At 47.1% G+C, this 19,745-nt stretch overlaps 1 protein-coding gene across 2 annotated transcripts in view; it reads right to left on the reverse strand.

Annotated features, from left to right (window-relative positions):
• The window catches only part of LOC138497172 (uncharacterized), a 1,228,614-nt gene that overhangs the window by 816,944 nt on the left and 391,925 nt on the right, over positions 1 to 19,745 (reverse strand). For both annotated transcript variants that reach the window (XM_069620463.1, XM_069620462.1), the window contains exons 8-9: positions 10,773 to 10,803; positions 10,368 to 10,410 (exon numbers count right to left, since the gene is read on the reverse strand). In XM_069620463.1, the coding sequence (XP_069476564.1) occupies positions 10,368 to 10,410; positions 10,773 to 10,803 (74 nt within the window). The remainder of the gene's footprint in view (positions 1 to 10,367; positions 10,411 to 10,772; positions 10,804 to 19,745) is intronic.

Here is a 19,745-nt window from a genome sequence, read left to right on the forward strand (position 1 = left end):
TGCAGTTTCTCTAAACTGTCATCCGCCTTTTTCCCGAACAAAGAAGATCCATCAAATGGCATGTTCAAGAGTCTGGCTTGCACATCTGGGGCAAAACCAGACTTTCTCAACCAAGCGAATCTCCTGGTTGATGTACTAGCCGCCATTGCTCTGCTGATACTGTCAGCCGAATCAATGCCCGTCTGGAGGGATTCGCACATAGCGTCTTTACCGTCCTTTATAATATTCAGGAACGCATCCCTTTCTTCTCCCTCCGGGATGCAGTCAGCCGCTGTAGAAGCACACTCCCAAAGTGTATGGCTGAACCTATCAAGGGTGCAAGTAGCATTAACAGATTTTAACGCCATGCTACCTGCTGAAAAGACTTTCTTTGCCATACCATCATATTTTTTATCGTCCCTGTCCTGTGGGACGGTAGGATAAGCCGTCTTGACATCGGTAGAGGATGCTGCCTGTACCACCAGACTTTCTGGGGATGGGTGTTTAGACAAAAACTCCAGGTCTGTAGAAGATACCCTGTACTTTGTAGACAGTTTATTTACTTACTGCTGGTACGACATCTGGGGTTTCCCAGTTTGTCATGATCTTCCTCTGAAGAGCTTTATGAAAAGGCACCACAGGATCCTCCTGTAGGCCTTTGTCAAGAATATCCGTAAGGTCATCTTGTTGGAAAGATTGTGAAGGTGCAGACCACCCCATGAACTCTGTGATCCTGGCCATTAAGGCTCTATAGGGGGTTTCAGCATGCTCCCCCGGATCTGGCCTAGCAAACTCCACCTCAGGGGAAGTGTCTAACCCACTTGCCTCATGTAAGGCATCATGAAGATCCTTTAACCTGCGTTCTTCAGAGGAAAATTCCTCTCTAATTGGGGTTACAGGTCCCTGCAACTCAAATGTGTCTTCCTGTTCAGACAATTCACCCTCTTCCAAAATTGAGGACATAGTTCTCAATTGTTCTGAACTCCTAAAGGGAGTAAATCCCATTTCCAAGGCAGAGGGTGCCGAACTTGTCATTATCGGCCTCGAAAACGTCGATGTCGTCGACGCCGAAGGCTTTGAGCGTGGCGTCGAAAACAAAGGCGGAGGCCTCGAAGACCTCGACAGAATTGGAATTCTACTCGATAATCTCGAAGCCATCGACGTCGAGGACCTGGGTATAGTCACTGGGTGTGTCGTAACCGTGATTTTCTTGGCGTCGACGCCGGTGTCGAAGCTGGTGTCGAGTCGACAGACCCGTGTGTCGAAGGTCCCTTCGACAACGGCGTCGAAGACGCAGACCTCGGCGTCGACGGAACCCTCGTCGACGGAACCTTCGAGGAAGGTTTGGAGGTCATAGTCCTACTCGAGGGTTCGAGACGCGCTCGAGAGGTTTCCTTCGCCGGGTACTGCGGCTCGCGGTGTTTTTGACCTTCGGGTCTTTCGACCAGAGCATCGCTCTCGGCAGTCTTCGAGGGGGTCGAGGCTGCTTTCTCGAAGACGCTCATCATATTTTTGCGGAATTCCTCCCATTCAGCCCGGGAACTATGTTTCGTGGGGCAAGGGATTCTTTTTGGCGAAACAGAGGAAGAGGAAGACGGAGAAGGGGATCTTCGACGTCTCCTCTTCGAGTGCTTCGATCTCGAGGAGTGATGGGACCCACTCCGAGACCTGGAGCGTGAATGGTGACGAGGAGACGAGTGTCTCGACTTCGTCGACAAAGAAGCAGCTTTAAAAGTCTTACCTTTCTCCAGCTTCCCCCTACGCTCCTTCAGGGCCTTAGCTGTCACGGACATACAGTCCTCGCATTCCGAACAATGGTGTTCAGCTCCCAAACACCACAGACAAACTCTGTGAGGGTCAGTCAGCGACATCTTTTTCCCACAATCTCGGCATTTTTTGAAGCCGGATCGAGGAGTTGTCGGTTCCGACGAGGAAGCCATCGAGTACGGATCGAATAACTCGAGGTAAATAGGATTAATCTTACAAGAACTGAGCAACGGTATTTCGAGGCACTGAGTAAGCGCGGAAAAACGTAACTGAGCAACGGCCGCTGCGCGCTGCCTTTATAGGCAGGATGACGTCGACACGGCGGCTGTCGAGGGACATCGACTCGGAGGACGTCGACACGCAGCGCCCTCTAGAGAGAGAAAAAAATTTCCGAGGCCAGCAGAGCTGGAAGGAGATATCTAAGATGAGGAATACGTCGGAGGACACAATCCCTTCGAACAACAGTTATAGGTAAGTAACGTGTTCCTTCTCCAGCATGGGGTCTGGCATGGATTCACATGCTCATGAATAAAAGAATGCATAGCAGTATACACATGCACAGCCACGGGAGGTGGCAACAGGCTCAACATTAAGCAATACAACAACTCAACATTAAGCATCTCTTACCTCCTCACCAGGCTCACCTTAAGCGAACAGGTTGCGCAGCACTGCTTGGCCGACCCTAGACTCCTCCCTGGAGTCCCGATCGACGCAGTAGAATCTTGTGAAGGTGTGCGTCGACCTCCACATATCAGCCCTGCAGATGTCCAGCAGGGGCACACCAGAAACGCTGTGGTAGCAGCGATCGCTCCGGTCGAATGGGCTCTCGGACGGCCGGGCAGCGGTCGGTTTGCCAACCAGTGACAATGCATGATGCAGCCGGAGAGCCATCTGGAAATGGAAGTCTTCGAGAGAGTCTTCCCTTTATTCACAGACCCAAAGTTCACAAACAGTTGTGACGTCTTCCGAAAACTCTTTGTGCGGTCAACGTAGAACTTCAGCGCTCTAGCTACATCGAGCGAGTGCAAAGTCCTCTCGCTGGCGTCGAAGGCGACAGGAAGAAAACTGGTAACACCAAGGGCTCGTTGAGGTGGAAGTCCGACGGCACCTTGGGCATGGAGGGGTGCGTCCTCAGCACCGCCCTCGTGACATGAAAAGTCAAGTATGGAGGCTTGCAAGATAGGTCCTGAATCTCTCCCACTCGTCGTGCAGAGGTGATAGCCACAAGGAACGCTGTCTTCCAGGACAGGAACGTCAAAGGCGCTGAATGCATAGGCTCAAATGGGGCTCCCATGAGCCTGGTCAGCACCATATTAAGCTCCCACGCCGGGGCAGGAGCCTTCACCAGCGGGAATGATCGGAATAGTCCCTAGTGCAGCGCAGAGTTGTCAAAAAACTTCTTGCTCAAATTTGTCCTCCTTGGACAGAACCTGGGCCGCAGCTGAGGGAGTCGCAAAAGCCAGCTTAGATTGCTGAGTGGCAGCCGCTACCACCGTCGAGGACGGGAGCGGACATGACGCCAAGGCTACTTCCTCAGAGGTGTGGAGCCTATAACGGGCGTCATTCCTTTTATTTATGTGTAGCCCGGTGTGTAGTTTATCCCAGACCTTGCGGGCCTCGGCCAGGACGTCCCTCTGGAGGGACTGGCTGGTGTGCTCCTGTGGAGACAAGGTTAGCGCCCCCCATAGCACCCCTTCCAGCAGAGCAGGTGCCTCAGGCATGTCCAGGAGTGACATGTCCAGTACCTGGTAGTGAAATGCTCCGACAGACCGGGGCTGGTCTTCACTATCCTGATCTGACAAGGGGTCGTTTGGAGCATCCGGATCCGCAGACTGTGACGCAACAGGCGTCAGATTGACATCACGCTCTGCTGAGGACTTGTCCAACGGTGACAAGTGAGTGAGAGGCGGAAGAGCCGGAGGCGGGCCGGGAGGCAGAGGAGGAGCGACAGGTGCCGTGACAGGAACTGTCGGGGCAGGCAATTGAGTCTGAGGGCAGATTTCACTAAAGAGGCCCTTAAAGTTCTCCCTCATGGGATCAGAGTTCATTAGACTCAAATTTCCCAAAAAAGGCATCCTCTGCCAAAATCTTAGGCGCTGGAGTGGGCAGAGGCCTCATGAGGAGCAAAATCCCAAGAACGCAGTTAAGAGGGCTGCCAAGAAGGCCTGCCAATAGACCAATGTAGGAGGAATTGAGACCGAATGTGATAGTGGCATCTGAGCACGCCAGTCATAGGAAGGGCGTAACGGAATAGCGTGGGTGTGAGGGAAGAATCCAAAATGGCTGTCGTAAACCACGCGGGAACGCACGCCATTTTGTGATAATCTGAGAACTGCATCACATGTGATGAGGCAGTTGACTCCACAGACTGGTCAGGAGACTTGACTGAAATTCTAGCCTTGACCAAGGAACCTCTGCATACTATGGGGCCTTGGATGTTTACTAGACATCCTGTCCCATGAATTAGCCTCCAAAAAGGAGGAACCTCAGAAAAGCCGTTAACGGTGGAGTTACGGTCGACAACCTCTCCCTGTACCCCCTCAAGAGAACCGTTAACACTGACCGCAGGTAAGTTGAGGAATCCACCTCATCGACAAGATCTTATCAGGCCTCTTGATACACAACTTAGTCTTGTTAAGAGGAACCTCGGAACACAATCCCGTCTTAATAGCTCCCCCGAAGAGGGGCCTCGAACCGTAGTTCGGTACAGAAGCCTCAGAGCGCACCCCGGTGTCTGTGCGGGAAGCTCCCAACGAGGAGACCACAGAGCGAACTCCGGGACCCAACACCTCTGCACGACTATGCTGGCTAGTCGCACCCGATCGGTGAACCCTCGGGTCGCAATCATGTACAGACAGGCCCCTCGCGGAAACCCTCGAAGAAAACCCCAGTACGCCAATTAGGCCTGCGAGGTACCTCAGGGATAACCCCGGTAGCAGAGTTTATGAAGCCCCTCCCGGAGTTGGAGGACCCCGGGAAGGATTCCCCCGGCCGGGGTGGCCTGAAAAGTAAAGAATTTATCGGGCGTCTCTTCTTTCCGTCAATGAAGAGTCAGAAATGCGATGGAGGAACCTTCTGGAAGATTTCCTCCCACCTACGAAGACGAAGTGCCTGGACCGAAAGGGAGTCGCAGAAGAAACACGAGTCCCAACGGTGACTCGATCCCAGACACTCCAAGCAGAGAGAATGGGGATCCGCCCTAGCGAAGCAATGCTTGCAAGAGGAACAAGTGGAAAATCCAAGACGCTCCAGCATAGACGGAGGACAACGAGACTGCAGAACCGGAACAGGAGAGGACAACGGGAAAGAAAAAAGGTCTTCACGGTAATGCTAGTGTATCCAGCCCTGACCGTGCAGAGAAAAGGACTGAAGGGCGATGCGCGGGGTGCAGCTAAGGAGTGCGGTGTTACGGCCGTGTGCGGTACCCGCGTAAAAAGGACACATTTTTCAATGTGAAGCTTTTTTACAAAACTGCTCCGGTCCAGTCCTACAGGACGGAATATCCCAAAAGTATGGAGGAAAGGGGATGGGACATAGGAGTGTAATCCTCTCCTGGTGGAAAAGCCAAAGCACAAAGTCAGAGGTAAAGAGGAGTCTCTCGGGGAGCCAGGACAGCCAATGTTAATTGCACAAAGTCAAGGGGTGCTGAAGATCTTCTTTGCAGGTAGGCAAAACATCTTGCACAATGTTTTTAGAAATGTTTGTAGAAAATCGAACATTTTAAGGGCCACAAGCTGGGAGGCTTGTGAGGGACAAAGCTTTAGCAACTCTGCAAGGTAACCGAGACAGGTCTCAACTGAGAGCAAGCATGGCTACACAACAAGAGGCAAGTTATCTTAGACTTTACAGTACCTCTGGTTAGAAGAAATGGTTCCAGCTGGCCTCTGTTCCTGTGCACACTATCCGATTGTTCCTCTCCCTGGCACTTCGGTTCCAGCAGCAACAGCAGTGGAAGTACAGCCAGCTCTGAGAGGATGTCCAGAAGGGCTTACTTTGGAGTTGATTGGTCCCACCAACTCAAAAGGGAGAAGTCGTCCTTGCAGGGCTTCTCTAGTCGAGGAAAATGCAGAGCTTCAGCACAGCAGCAGGGCTTCACTGGGCAAATCAACGGTCCAGAAGTTGCAGCAGGCATCTCTTCCAAGTTCTTCTTCAGATTCCTTCGTCCAGTGGTTGACTGCCTTCCAAGCCAAAAAGCCCCACCCTTTATGCAGGTTTTCCCCATTCATTCCAGCCTAGCTGTCAATCACACAGCAGGGTGGCTGTCATTGCCGGACAGCCAGCCTGCCAATCACCTTTGGGTGCATTCCTGTAACCAAAGGGATTAAGCACAGGGAGTTTCGGACACCTGCCTCACTTCCTGCCCCTGCCAGACATACTGGAGCCAGAGGCGTGCTTCACTCGTCAATCCAGCCAAAGACAAAAAATGAACAAAGGGACCGAACCTGGTTTGGCGTGCAGAGTGAATCTCAAGAAGGACCTTCCCGACAAGAAATGGCGAAAAAAGAAGACCAGGGCCATTTTGACGAAATGGTCACCCATGGGTGCCTTACTGTGGCTGCAAACCAGCCTGCGGTAAAAACACAATCATAGTAAAAAGTAAACCACTGCCGCCAGACATTAATTGTAGAAAGGGTAACATAAAAATGTTACATAAGAAACTAGACAAAGGGGTACTAACTAACCCCTCCAGCAGCCTATGCTAAGATAGTGTGGGCTGGGTCTACAAAGTTACAAAATGTAAGTAAAGTCAATTTCACTTCACTGCTCTTGGAAACAGTAGTTTCACCAAGAGAAGGTATTTAAACCATTTGGGAAATCTAAGACTTCCCTGTGCCACTGCTCTGAAGGTGCTGTGTGACAATGTAAAGATGATGCCTATGGAGTTTGTCAGACTCCAAAGTCAAACGAAACAGAAAATAAATCACATCAAAATTACATGAGAGAAAGGGTCCTAAAGTCCAGCAAAAGGGCTGGGGGTCTCTAAGGTTCGAGGGAATTAACACATTTCTGAGAATTCTCCCTAACACTCACACTTAGCTGGAATTGTGAGCACTTGCCTGCGTCGCATTCAGCCAGACATGCGAATATTAGCATTTGCCACACTTAGATGGAATTGTGAACACTTGCCTGCATCGCAATCAGCTAGACCTGTGAATATTATTATGTGCCACCCTTAGATGGAATTGTGAACACTAGCCTGCATCGCGCTCATCCAGAATTGGTAATGTTGGCAATTGTGTTGTCCCGTCTAACCTTGTACTCAATCTTTGTGAAACTTAACCTGCGTTGTGAGGCTTGCCCCGATCTCCCAAAACACAGTATTCTCAAATCTAGGTGTGTTCTCCCTTTTCATCTTGTACTGAAATTGCATTGTGAAACTTTCTCCCACTTTGCAGAATTTTCAGATCTAGACATGTTGTCCCCTGTAATTCTGGTATTCAACCTGCATTGTGAAACTTTGGCCTCTATCCCACTATGCAGGATTCTCAAATCTAGGTGTGTTTTCCCCTTTAATCTTGTACTCAAACTAAACTGCATTGTGAAACCTGGGCCTCTCTACCACGATACTCTTGTATTCAAGCTATCCTGAGGCTTGGGCACCACAGAATACTGCTATGGCTAAGCATATTCTGGTCTAGCAACACAAAGCCGTCCAGACAAACATCTAACTTACCTCAACACCTCTACCACTCGCATACAGCGACTACCATCCGAAAGGAATACGGTGTAGCTGGCCACACATTGACCCTCTATACAATAGCAATCTATTGCAAACCAGCAACAGCGCCCACCCACATGTCTGTCCTCACTTTGGGCTGCTTAGTCGAGCCTAGCCAGCCGCCTAATTCCTACAACAGCAAAATGCACATACGCTTGTCCTAAGCTAAGCCCCTTAGAATTTTTCACCACATTGACTACGGGGAAAAGCACATTGATGCCACACAAGTAGGGAACGAGCGCAATATAAATAACCAAATACAATACAATTCCCATTGTGTGTACTCATTTAGGACCTTTTACAATCTCACCACTGCTTGAGACTTGGTCTAGACCCTTGTCAGTGCTACCTTGAACTGGTTTGGCTCCAACTCCCAGAGATGTCCCTGTGAAACTGAAATAATTATCATAGCTAAAAGCGAGGAAAACGACCACTGCATCCCATGGCCGACCGAACTGAGTACAGCACATCAGCGATCGTAAAAAGAAAACAGTCTTTATGTACAACGAACACTTCAGCCATAAGTAAACGCCATAATTTAGAAATGTTTCTTCCTGCTACATGCAGTAAAAAGGATCCTACCTTTCCACTTTCACCCACAAAACACTCACCAACATCACACTCATCTCCAGAGCAGACTATGCCAACAGTATATAGCTAGGAATGCCACAACAACTTAAAAAACGTCAGCGCATCCAAAACACTGCAGCAAGACTCCTGCTCAGATAACCACAAAGAGATCACATCACCCCAGCGCTGAAAATGCTACACTGGCTACCAGTAAGAGAATAGAGTTCAAAACGATGTGCATAACGTACAGCGCAGTCTACGGCCAGGGAGCACAGTTCCTAAAGAAAAAAATAACTGTTTACCTTCTGACAAGATCACTCTGATCAAGCAATGACGCTCACCTAGAACCAGAACCAAAACCATAAAATAAAAAAGAAAATTCTGAGGATCATCTTTTGCCTACCTGGCAGCCTTTATCTGGAGTAACCTACCAAACAACATACGCAACGCAAGAGCTCATCTGCAGTTCATAAAACTACTCAAAAAATAGCACTTTGCTCCAGATTCAGGAGGAAATATCTAGGAATCGGGGACTCAGAGGAAAACGTGAATCCCCAGGGAGGAAACCATAACCCCAAACTGGGACCTCTTATCAAAGCCGGGGTTGGTGCACACCGACCACCAATGTCCACACGCCGCCAATCCTAAAGGGAACTTAGATTGGTGGGAAAACCCAACCAGATAGGCAGTGAGGGACCAGTCCTCTGACCAAAGCATTACCAGCCACTGGACAGGGTAACTAGCGGAAATCAGCAAGATACATAAACCACCAGAGTCACACAAAGGACGGCACCCACTACGCATCATGCCTGCCAACTAGGCAGACAAACTACAGTATCAAGCACACAGGACAACCACAGAGGTGGGGCGCAGAAACGCAAATTGGTAAGAAATCGACAATATTTCGTAAAGAAAAAACGAACCGTACCTTATAACCTCAACTTTCTGCATACTCACCACACAACCACCTCTCTGCACAGTGCACAGCAATCCGGACACACTTCACCACATTGCAAAAGACTAAAACAGAGCCCGACAGAAAAGCACATGGGAATTTGGCACCGACCCGAAGACCACAATTAAGCTCAGCGAATAGTGCAAACCGAACTGAAGCAGCCAACAGGACATCACAACTCTCACTTTCCTGTTCCCAGTACACCCTACTAACCCCCACACCTCCTCCACCTCCCCTCCTCACACTCTTCTTTTCAGATCCACCAAAGCGCCTTGGGACCACAGCAGTGGTGATGGTGTGTGGTATAAATAGCTTGAACATTAACAATGGCCTTCTATACATCTGTCCACCAGGCCAGAGTATAGAAAATCAGTCCTAAACAGCCACCAAGTTAGTACTTAGGTGACCCGATTGTGCACAACTGGGACAAATTACCTCTCTAGCCTTAAGAATAGTAGAAAGTAAGGATAAAGAAAGCATCTCAAAGGACACTGTTCATACGGAGCTGTGCGCTGCAAAAGTAAAATACAGATGCCTTAAGAGATATGGAGGAAAGTAGACGCCATAGAAAAGGTACAACACAAAATGTGTTCCAAAAGACATAGCCCATAAGAACAAATGAGTGGAAAAATGCTCCACTTTCAGGATGTAAAGAAAAAGGGCCAGAAGTCCAGCAAAAAGTGCTGGAGGTCTCACTAGGAGAGATGAAGCATACAAATGATAAATCTCCCTAACAGACGTTATTCTAGTTTCTTTTCCCTATCAGGGGTACTTTTGGGGCTTTTTGGACACTTTTGATGGTAGTTGGACCACAAAAGGTATAATGAGGTGGTTGATCCATAGTATTTGTATCAGTAGCACAGTTGAGATCAGTTTTTTATTGGCAAAGATTGCATCAAGATTGTGTTAAGATTGTGTCCTGCCGTGTGTGTCGACCCTTTCAGCATCTGTTGTAGTCTTATTGTCTCAAGCAGCTTAGTTAATGATTTCTGCAAGTTCGCATTCTCTTCTTCGTACCATATGTTGAGTCCCCAGAGGATGATCAAGTGATGTTTGCAAGCCAGGTTTGTGGCAGCTTTTATGAAGGAGTCAATGAAAGTTGTGTCATAGGTCATTACTGAACAATTAGCAAACTCGCTGAAAACCAGATTGGGAACAGAGGAATAAGTCATTTGTTTTTCTTCTAAATATCCATGTATGAATGCCATTGTAAAGCAAGACTTGGGAAAAGAGACCAAGAAAGCAGCAAGTGATGCAAATATTGCAGAGGATTGAAGAGAGTAACAGTACATATAGTATAGTGAAAGTGTGCCTAAATATATGGCGAACGAGTCCAAATCAAATAAACAGGCTAACAGTCAACAAATGTAAAATTACCTTTTCTTTCTCTTTAAGCTGTTGGGGAAATCACAAGTGAAATCTAGAATTTGAAAGAAAAACGAAATTATATGATGCAGATGCATCTACTAGGCACTCTGGTCCTTATTCCCTAAAATCAATGGCAGCTGATGGGTCAAACTTCTGAAGCTGCATTAAAGCTACAGGAATGGTTGAGTAATTTCAATTAAATATCTAGGAAAGCAAAGACAGGTGACTTTAGTCGTACTTAACACCCCACAACTGGCTTGAAAAAACACTTAATTGGGACATAACCCAACATTTGTTTTAATAAAATGTGTGGCTACCATTTCCTCATTTGTCTGGGATGCTTAGAAAGCAAAGAAGTGTATTAATATTTCAATATATATTTCTTATTAAAATATGGAGATGAACATGTACAACCTTCTGGCTCATTGCCGATTGGTGGATCAACCTACAAGGAAAATTAAAAAAATGTTAAGATTAACATATGCAAAAGATTGGACAACAATTTACAAAAAAACAATGTTTTATTGTCTGCACATTCGTTTTTTCATTAAAGCACTGCTGGCTTCAGCCAAAACAAGGATTATAGTAAAATGGGTATTCCTGGAAAATCACGAAGAAAAAAATGCTGAATGCGGGTTCAGTGCGCATTTAGTGTTAGGACAGATCTTCTATACTTTGACATGGTGAACAGATGTATAGAAGGCCAACCTAGATTGTGACAGGGACAACTCTCGGAAGCGATAGCCAAACCAGTTCAAGGTAGCTGGGCGAGTGGTCTGGGCTAGCCTTAAGAGGTGGTGAGCTTGCAAGGTGTTAGGCAAGATTGTATAAAGTACCCTGTGGGAGACTGCACCAGCCTTGTCCTCCTCTTGGCAACAGTCAACCCAACCTTTGGTATAAGCATGTACTACACACGTTGGTAGAGTGACTGAGCAGCCAGGCTTATCTCAAGAGGGGTCAATGTGAGCTGTAGGGTTCTAACAGTTTCACAGGGGCAAGTATCCAAATAAAACGTATACTCAAGATTTCTTGATTAAACAATTATTTAACAGTCAGTTGAATAAGCCTTCTTTTGAAGGGAGCAAATATTTAACACTTAAAAAAAACTTAAAAAATGCACACTCAGTTTCAGTACATCAATAGATACCCACTGGGGATGGCACACAGACACTCCCTGCACCCTGAGGTGACTTAAATAACTAGGACACTGAACATTGATCAGTCTCTGGTACATTTAAAGCAATACAGAGTTTCTCAAACAGGTAAGTACTTTTGAACACCTTTCCCCCGCCCCCAATGAAATGCAGATTACCCCTTTCCAGGCTACACATTTAAAGAACGACACAAGAAGGCTCACATCAACAAAGGCTTTCACATTGCCTGTCCCGAGCCCTGGAGCAGCAGTACTCGCCCCCTCATCTGAGGAGCAGGAGCTCCACCACACTGCAGGAGCAGTGCCCAGGATCCCTGGCTGGAAGGTAAGCCTTCTGGCTAGACAGCACAATTGTGCCTCCTTGAAAATCTCTCCCTGAAGTTGCGGCGGAACGCCGTCTCATCACAGCATATTTCAGCTGCCACCTTCAGAACTCGCATCTGGCCTGTATTTCAGCCAGCATTATCCATTTTGCTTCATTTGCCCCAATTTCAAATCTATCCACCATTAGTCACCACGAGTTGCGGCAACTTAAAGATGGCAGCCCGCTCGATGCGAGGTGCATCCGCCTCCATCACAGCCTGATTGTGCCCTGATTGGCCCTCCTGGTGCTCTTGTGCACCTATCACGAGCCGGCAGGTGAGTTTGAGCCGGCCCACCACAACGAAGGCTCACATCAACAAAGGCTTTCACATTCATTGCCTGACCCGAGCCTGTCACTTGCTGTCAGGCCGTCGGCCAGAACCCTTGCTTGTCCTGCATAACCCATAGGAACGGCCAAGGTATCTATATACCTCCTACATGTGATACCAATGTAACTGTACCTTAACATCCTACTACTTACGGATATGCATACCTCCATCAACCAACGTCTCCACCTGGCTTCCCAATTTCCCAGGCGCCAAAAGAACTCCTGATCACAGGTACTGCTTATTTCCGTAGCGCCTCTACATATCTATGCAGTCCTCACTTTTAAATGTCCTATTGGCTCACGTACTCTGCTGCCTCAATTGCTTTGGTGACCCGACTACTTACGTGCCCCACTGCATGAACAGGTGCTGCACTACTATCCTCCCAGCCTAAATATGCTACTCCACATCAATGTGCTCCTTCACTGTATTCATTGCGTTATACTCGCTTTCATTCTATCCAAATTAGGTTTTGAACTTAGGCTCCGCCTGATTGCACTGTAGCCATACTGTGTCCCCAAGCTTAGATGCCACCCTCATTGCATTCCTAGCCAAATTGTGTCTTCTGAATCTAGGTGCCAACCCAATTGCATTTCAGCCAAACTGTCTTTTGAATCTAGATGCTACCTTTTTGCTTCATAGTCAAACTTTGCTTCTTGGTACCTACGTGCCACCTGCATTGTACCTCAGCCACAAGCCCTTTCCCCTCCTGACCCAGGGAGTCTAAGTCTACACCGACCAAGGCATAAAGCACTTGTCCTACAGTTAGATTAACCACCTTCCCCTCTAAATAGCCAATACAAACCACCTAGCATGTGGCCCCTGATTACGAGCCTGCTCGCTTGCCTCCTGCTCGTCTTAATGACCGCAGCACTTCCTTGTAAGTCACCCCAAATACCTCTCAATATGTATTCGATCAGTAATACCAAGCCCCCTAGCTATGCTCCTCCACATACCTGGGACATACAGTCACTATTACACACCAGCCTCCCCCGCTCCACCTCTGACAGGAATGTAGGACTTCGAGCCAGATTAGCCAAAATCTATGAGCCTCTTGCCCACTCTATGCCTACCCCACTCAGAACTACCAGTGCTCGGCCCAGCCCACCTGCTCTCAAACCAAACTCATCCCAGACCCCCAACCTCACACCCAAAATCACAACTACTACTACTACCACCACAAGCCCCCAAATCAAGGGAGCCTTGATCAATGCCAGATCGCTAGTAGCTCATGCAACAGAAATCGCAGATTTGAACCTCAAAGAAGACCTCGACCTCCTGGTCGTTACAGAGACCTGGTTACATCCAGCAGCTGGCCCAATGCTCATGCTCGTCATCCCAGATAATTACACCATCTTGAGACACGACCGACCAAACTCTAGAGGAGGGGGCATTGCTGTTATACACAAATGCAACCTTACTATGAGAAGTGTAACCACTATAAATCTCCCCTTGTGTGAATTACTCTCTGCTAAAGTCCCCCTTACCACAACCCAAACCCTCAACATATACCCGATATATCGTCCCCCAGGCCCAATAGGCACCTTTGACGAAGATATCAATACTATACTATCTTGTAACCTTAAAAGCTCTACCCAAGTACTCACCCTTTGAGACTTCAACCTGGGATACAATGACCCAGAAGACCAAAGTGCCAATTCCATCCTCAGTACCCTCGCCGATCTAGGATTCACCCAAAGATGTATGAAACCCACACACGCTAAAGGTAGAATACTTGATTGGGTGGCTGACTACAATTGTCTAGCTAATATCACCGACATCTCACCATTAGCTTGGACTGACCACTACTTGGTATCGTTCACACTCTCTACTAACCGAACCCTACCCACCAGTAGGGCCCCACCGACACTCACGAGAAATAAAAAGAGCATCACTGTGGAAAGACTCATCCCGAACTTACTTCCCCACACTAAACACACTTCCTGATAACTTGGACCCTGAAACCCTGGTTGACGAATATAATAAAATCATGTCCAGTTCACTGGATTTAATCGCTCCCCTTAAACTCGGATCAAGCAAGCCCAAAACTCATCTGAACAAATGGTATACACCACTCCTCAAAAATCTCAGACAGCAAAAAAGAAACTGAAGCCACTTGGAAAAAAAAACCCTTCAGCATCTAACAAACTCAAACTAACCAAACTAGCAACCCTCTACAAAAAAGAAATCTACCTTGCCAAACGATCGATCTTTGACTCTCGCATAGACCAAGCAAAATCTAACATGAAGGAACTATTCGCTATCCTGAAAGAAGTAGAAATTCCTATTGCACCACCGGATACCTGTATCAAAGATAAAAACTGGTGCTCAGAAATTAAAAAGGCCTTAGCTAACAAGATCACCACACTACAAAATAAAACCTCTTGCAAAAATGCCTGCCTGAATGACACTCCCACCCCTAAATCACCTGAGAAGCCCGCCTCAAGGGAAACTACTCGCTTTAAATTCTCTAAAGTCACTATACTTGAAGTTGAAAAAATTATCTTGTCACTAAAACCATCCAACTGTCAGGGCAAGCTGTGCCCTGCACAGCTTATTGAAGATGCGGCCTGTGACCTCTCCCCTTTCATCACAAAATTAATCAACGCCTCCTTCTCCACTGGCTCCATCCCCACTAACCTAAAACAATCCTGGGAGCTACCATTACTAAAAAAAAACCTACACTCGACCCAGCCATACCCACAAACTATAGGCCTATAACAACTGTGCCCTTTCTTTTAAAAATATTGGATAAGGTCGCATACGTGCAAATTCAGAAGTATCTGGAAGAACACCACCTACTCGGAGCCAGGCAATCAGGCTTCCGTCCCCAACATGGGACCGAGACTGCCCTCATCGACCTTAAAGCCCAGATAGACCAGCTTGGAGATAACGGCCAAGCTGCCCTACTCCTCCTCCTAGACCTTTCCGCAGCATTCGACCTAGTCGACCACTCTGTCTTTTGCACCCACTTACACACATCAGCCCATTTCTCTGCAGAGGCCATTACATGGATTAGATCATTCCTCAATGGCAGAACAATGAGGGTCTTTTCACCCACAGCTACAGCAGACCCCATTGCCATCACCTGTGGCGTGCCACAGGGCTCCCGTGTCTCTGCCACCTTGTACAACATATTTACCAAGTCCCTTTTCGATGATTTGGAAAATCTCGGCATCACCTACAGTAACTACGCAGATGATACCCAGATCCTCCTTCCACTTTCTGGAGATTATGGAAAGGATTTGGCCTTGGTCAATAGAGCGTACATCATCATCCAGGCATGGATGGCCACACATGGACTATGCCTGAATAATGATAAAACTGAACTCATATTTTTAGGCACTACTACCAGTTTGAAGAAACTGTTCTGACTACTGCTCCTTTATGATTGATGGCAATTGTATTGAGGTGGGACAAGAGGTCAAAACCCTAGGTTTATACCTGGACTCCACCTTTTCCTTCCACAGACAGGTGAAATCCCTAGCTTCATCATCAACCTACACCTGCAAATTGATCCGTGCAGCCAAACACTTCCTGTCTGACTTGTTGCTTGACACTTGCCAGAGCCCTCATACTATCCCGCCTGGACTACTGCAACGCTCTCTATCTTGGGTCTTCCAAAGCCATTACTAGCAAACTCCAAATCCTCCAGAACAACGCCCTTAGGGCGGCACTGGGCACCTCTAGAACAGAGCATATCACAGCATATAATCAACAGAGCAACTGGCTCGCTGTCAATGACAAAATTCTCCTAAAGACTGTCTCACTTACGCACCAATCAATCAACAATGCCGCCCCATTATCTTATCGACAGATTCCATAGACAGACCTCACTAAAACCATCAAGAACATTATATAAAGACTGCCTATATGTCCCCAACTTTAAACGCTCCACTATAGGGGTTAATAGCTTCCCAGTCAAAGCAGCTAAACTGTGGAACTCCCTTTCACCACCCCTCAGAATGGACCTGCACTATCAGAACTTCCGAGCTAAGGTCATTTCATGGTTGAAAATGTAGGCCCCCTATCATAGCCATTTGGTTAACCCATCGCATCGAACTCTTGTACATATGTATATATTCCTGATGCTATTACATGTTTTATATTTTGTTCTTTGTTGTAACCAAGTTTCGCAATCTCTTGTAAATGCTGCGCACTGTTACCTGAGGGTATGACTGCGCATTACAAATAATAAACAAATAATGTGTGACTTTTTGGAGGGACAGATCAAAACACAGTCAGAGGTTAGAAGAGTCTATCGGGGAGCCAGGACAGACAATTTCAATTGAGCAAAGTCTAGGGGAGCTGAAGTTCTTGCAGGTAAGTAAAAAGTCTTGCACAACGTTAAGAGAGTTTTTGTTGAAAAAGAAATTACTGCTGGGCCACAAGCTGGGAGGCATGTGATGGGCAAAGCTGCAAGCAACTCTGCAAAAGGTAACAAAGGCTCGTCTCAACTGAGAGCTAGTAAGTTACACAAGAGGTAGGTAACTCCTTAGTTTACAGCACCTTAGGTCTGAAGAAATTGGTTCTAGCTGGCTTCTGTTCCGGTTGTAATATGGCAGATCCTTGTGTTCCTGGGGCTCAGTCGTGGGGACAAGAGGAAGGACGTCTGGGGACTCCTGCACTATGGTTTGAAGGTCAGTGGCAGCAATGGGTAAACATCAGATCAGCTGCACTTCGCCGTTTCAGCTTCTTGCGAATAACACCACTGCAATTCTCTGACACATGGTGGGTCCAGAACTCTGTTGAGGTGGCTCACTCTTGGTTAGTCCTGCATCATGGGAGTCCGGAGGATCTTCCTGGAGCTCTGGTTCCGACTTACAAAACGATGAACTCAATTCTGGTGTTCCTCTCCCTGGCAATCTGTTCCTGCAGCAGCAATGGAAGTACAGCCAGTTTCGAGAGGATTTCCAGAGTAGTTCGTCTTGGGGTCGAATGGTCCCACCAACCCATGGGGAAACGTCGTCCTTTGCAGGGCTTCTCTAGTCGAGGTGAATTCGGAGCTTCAGCACTGCAGCGGGGCATCACCGGGCAAACCAACAGCCCAGGAGTTGCAGCAAGCGTCTCTTCCAAGTTCTTCGGATTCCTTCATACAGTGGTCGACTATACCTTCCAAGCAAAAGACCTCCTTTTATGCAGGTTTCTCCCATTCATTCGCAGCCTAGCTCTCAATCACACAACAGGGTGGCTGTCCTCCAAGGACAGCCAGCCAATCACCTTTGGGTGCATTCCTGTTACCAAAGAGACTAAGCACAGGGAGTTTCGGCAACATCCCTTGCTTCCTGTCCTGCAAGACACGCTGGAGCCAGAGGCAGGCTTCACAAGTGAATCTCGCCAAAGACAAATTGAACATAGGGACCAAACCTGGTTTTGAGCGCAGTTAATCTCAAGAAGGACCCTTCCAACAAGACATGCTGAAAAAAGAATACCAGGGCCATTTTGATAAAATGGGCACCTATGGGCGCAATACTGCAGCTGTGAACGCAGCCTGCGGTAAAAACACTCAATGGTAGTAAAAAGTAAACCACTGCCACCAGCCATTAAATGCAGAAAGGGCAACATTACAATGTTACATGAGAAACTACACAAAGGATACTAAGTAACCCCTCCAGAACCCTATTGTAAGATGGTGTGCGCTGTTTTCTAGAAAGTTACAAAATGTAAGTAAAGTCAATTTCACTTCACTGCTCTTGGAAACAGTAGTTTCACAAAGAGAAGGTATTTAAACCTTTGGGAAATCGAAGAGATTTCCCTGTGCCACTGCACTGAAGGTGCCGTGTGTGTCACAATGTAATGATGCCTCTGTAGTTTGTCAGACTCCAAAACCAAAATAAACAGTTCAAATCACAGAAAAATACATGAGTGGGAAAAAGGTCTCTCTCTTCACGATAAAAATGTAAAGTCCTAAAGTCCAACAAAAGTGCTGGGGGTCTCTAAGGTAGAAGGGAAATCGCACATTTCTGAGAATTCTCCCCAACACAAGGGGTCCACGAAGTGCCGAAATCAAAGATTACACTTAGATAATCGGGTTAAAAATACTTATTTACTAATGGCCAAAACACAGTCAAAAATGACTACCAGGCAATATTATCACACATTAGTAAAAATGAGATGACAAGCATTACTTAACGTAAAAGCATTTCTGATGGTTGTATCTGCTTAGATTCACATGCTGTGCATAGTCCGACATCCAGTGGTCACTGCAGAGTATTGCATCTTGTTTTTCGAAAGTCGAAAAGGGGACGTCGACATAGGTGCGTCTGTAATACTATCCCTATAGTGATGTGTAGTGTACCCAAAATCCCTCACGCGTCGAGGTCCCTCTGTTTCTATTTTTTCTGCCATGAGGGAGGCTTAGGACTAACGTGAGTGAGTACAGAATAGAGAGAAGTAATAAGACATCTATGTTCCTTCCATCCAAGCAGGGAGGAAGGGTGGGCGCATGTGAATCTAAGCAGATACCACCATCAGAAATGCTTTTACGATAAGTAATGCATGTCTTCTGATATTTGTTAATCTGCTCAGAATCAAATACTGTGCATAGACTAGCGAGCAGTACCCGGAGTTGGAGGTGGGTTGTGAGAAGAAACAGAAGAGAAAAGATGTCTTAGTACTGCGTGTCCCACCTGGGAATCAGATCTAGAATGGACATCTAGACAATAGTGTTTTGTAAAGGTGTGTACAGAACTCCAGGTTGCCGCCTTGCAAACGGACTCGAGGGGAACATTTGCAATGAATGCTATGGATGCCCCAGTGACTCGAGTAGAGTGTGCTCTAGGCTTGAAGGGCAGTTCTCTCTTAGCAAGAGAGAAAGAGTGATGCATTGGACAATCCATCTAGATCAAGTGGATTTCGAAACTGCATCTCCTCCTCTTCCTGCCGCCACTGAGACAAAGAACTGATTAGTCTTTCTCAGTCATCTAGTTCTTTCCATATAAAACATGACCGCCCTGCGCACATCAAGTGTGTGCAGGCTCTTTTCTCCCAAATTTGATGGGTTTTGAAAGAACGTTGGTAGTTCTATGGACTGGTTGACATGGAATTTTTAAATGAATTTCTGTGCAAACCTAGGGTGTGTGCGTAGAACCACCTTATCTTTGTGAACTGTTACAAACGGATCTAGTATACAGAGCGCTTGTAGTTCACTCACTCTCCTAATGGAGGTGATAGCTATCAAGAAAGCAGTCTTAAGAGTGAGATCCTTAAGGGTTGCTTTATGCATGGGTTTGAAGGGGGAGCCCATTAGCCTGGTTAGTACAACATTCAGGTCCCATCCGGGAGCTGGGTTAGATATAGGAGGGTGAATTCTTTTCACTCCCTCCATCAAGGCTTTAATAACTGGAACTTTCCACCATGACACCTTATGTTGAGACTTAGTATAGGCGGAGAGTGCAGCCAGGTAAACCTTAATAGAATTAAAGACTAAACCTGAGTCCAACAATTGCGTCAGGTATAGAACAATCTGTGTGGGAGAGCAGTCAACGGGGTTGGTGCTCTTTGACTTACACCAGATGACAAACCGTTTCCACTTGCTAGAGTAGC

The sequence above is a fragment of the Ambystoma mexicanum genome, chromosome 5q (assembly GCF_040938575.1).
Source record: "Ambystoma mexicanum isolate Mex_15411 chromosome 5q, UKY_AmexF1_1, whole genome shotgun sequence".
In the NCBI taxonomy this organism is placed as follows: domain Eukaryota; kingdom Metazoa; phylum Chordata; class Amphibia; order Caudata; family Ambystomatidae; genus Ambystoma; species Ambystoma mexicanum.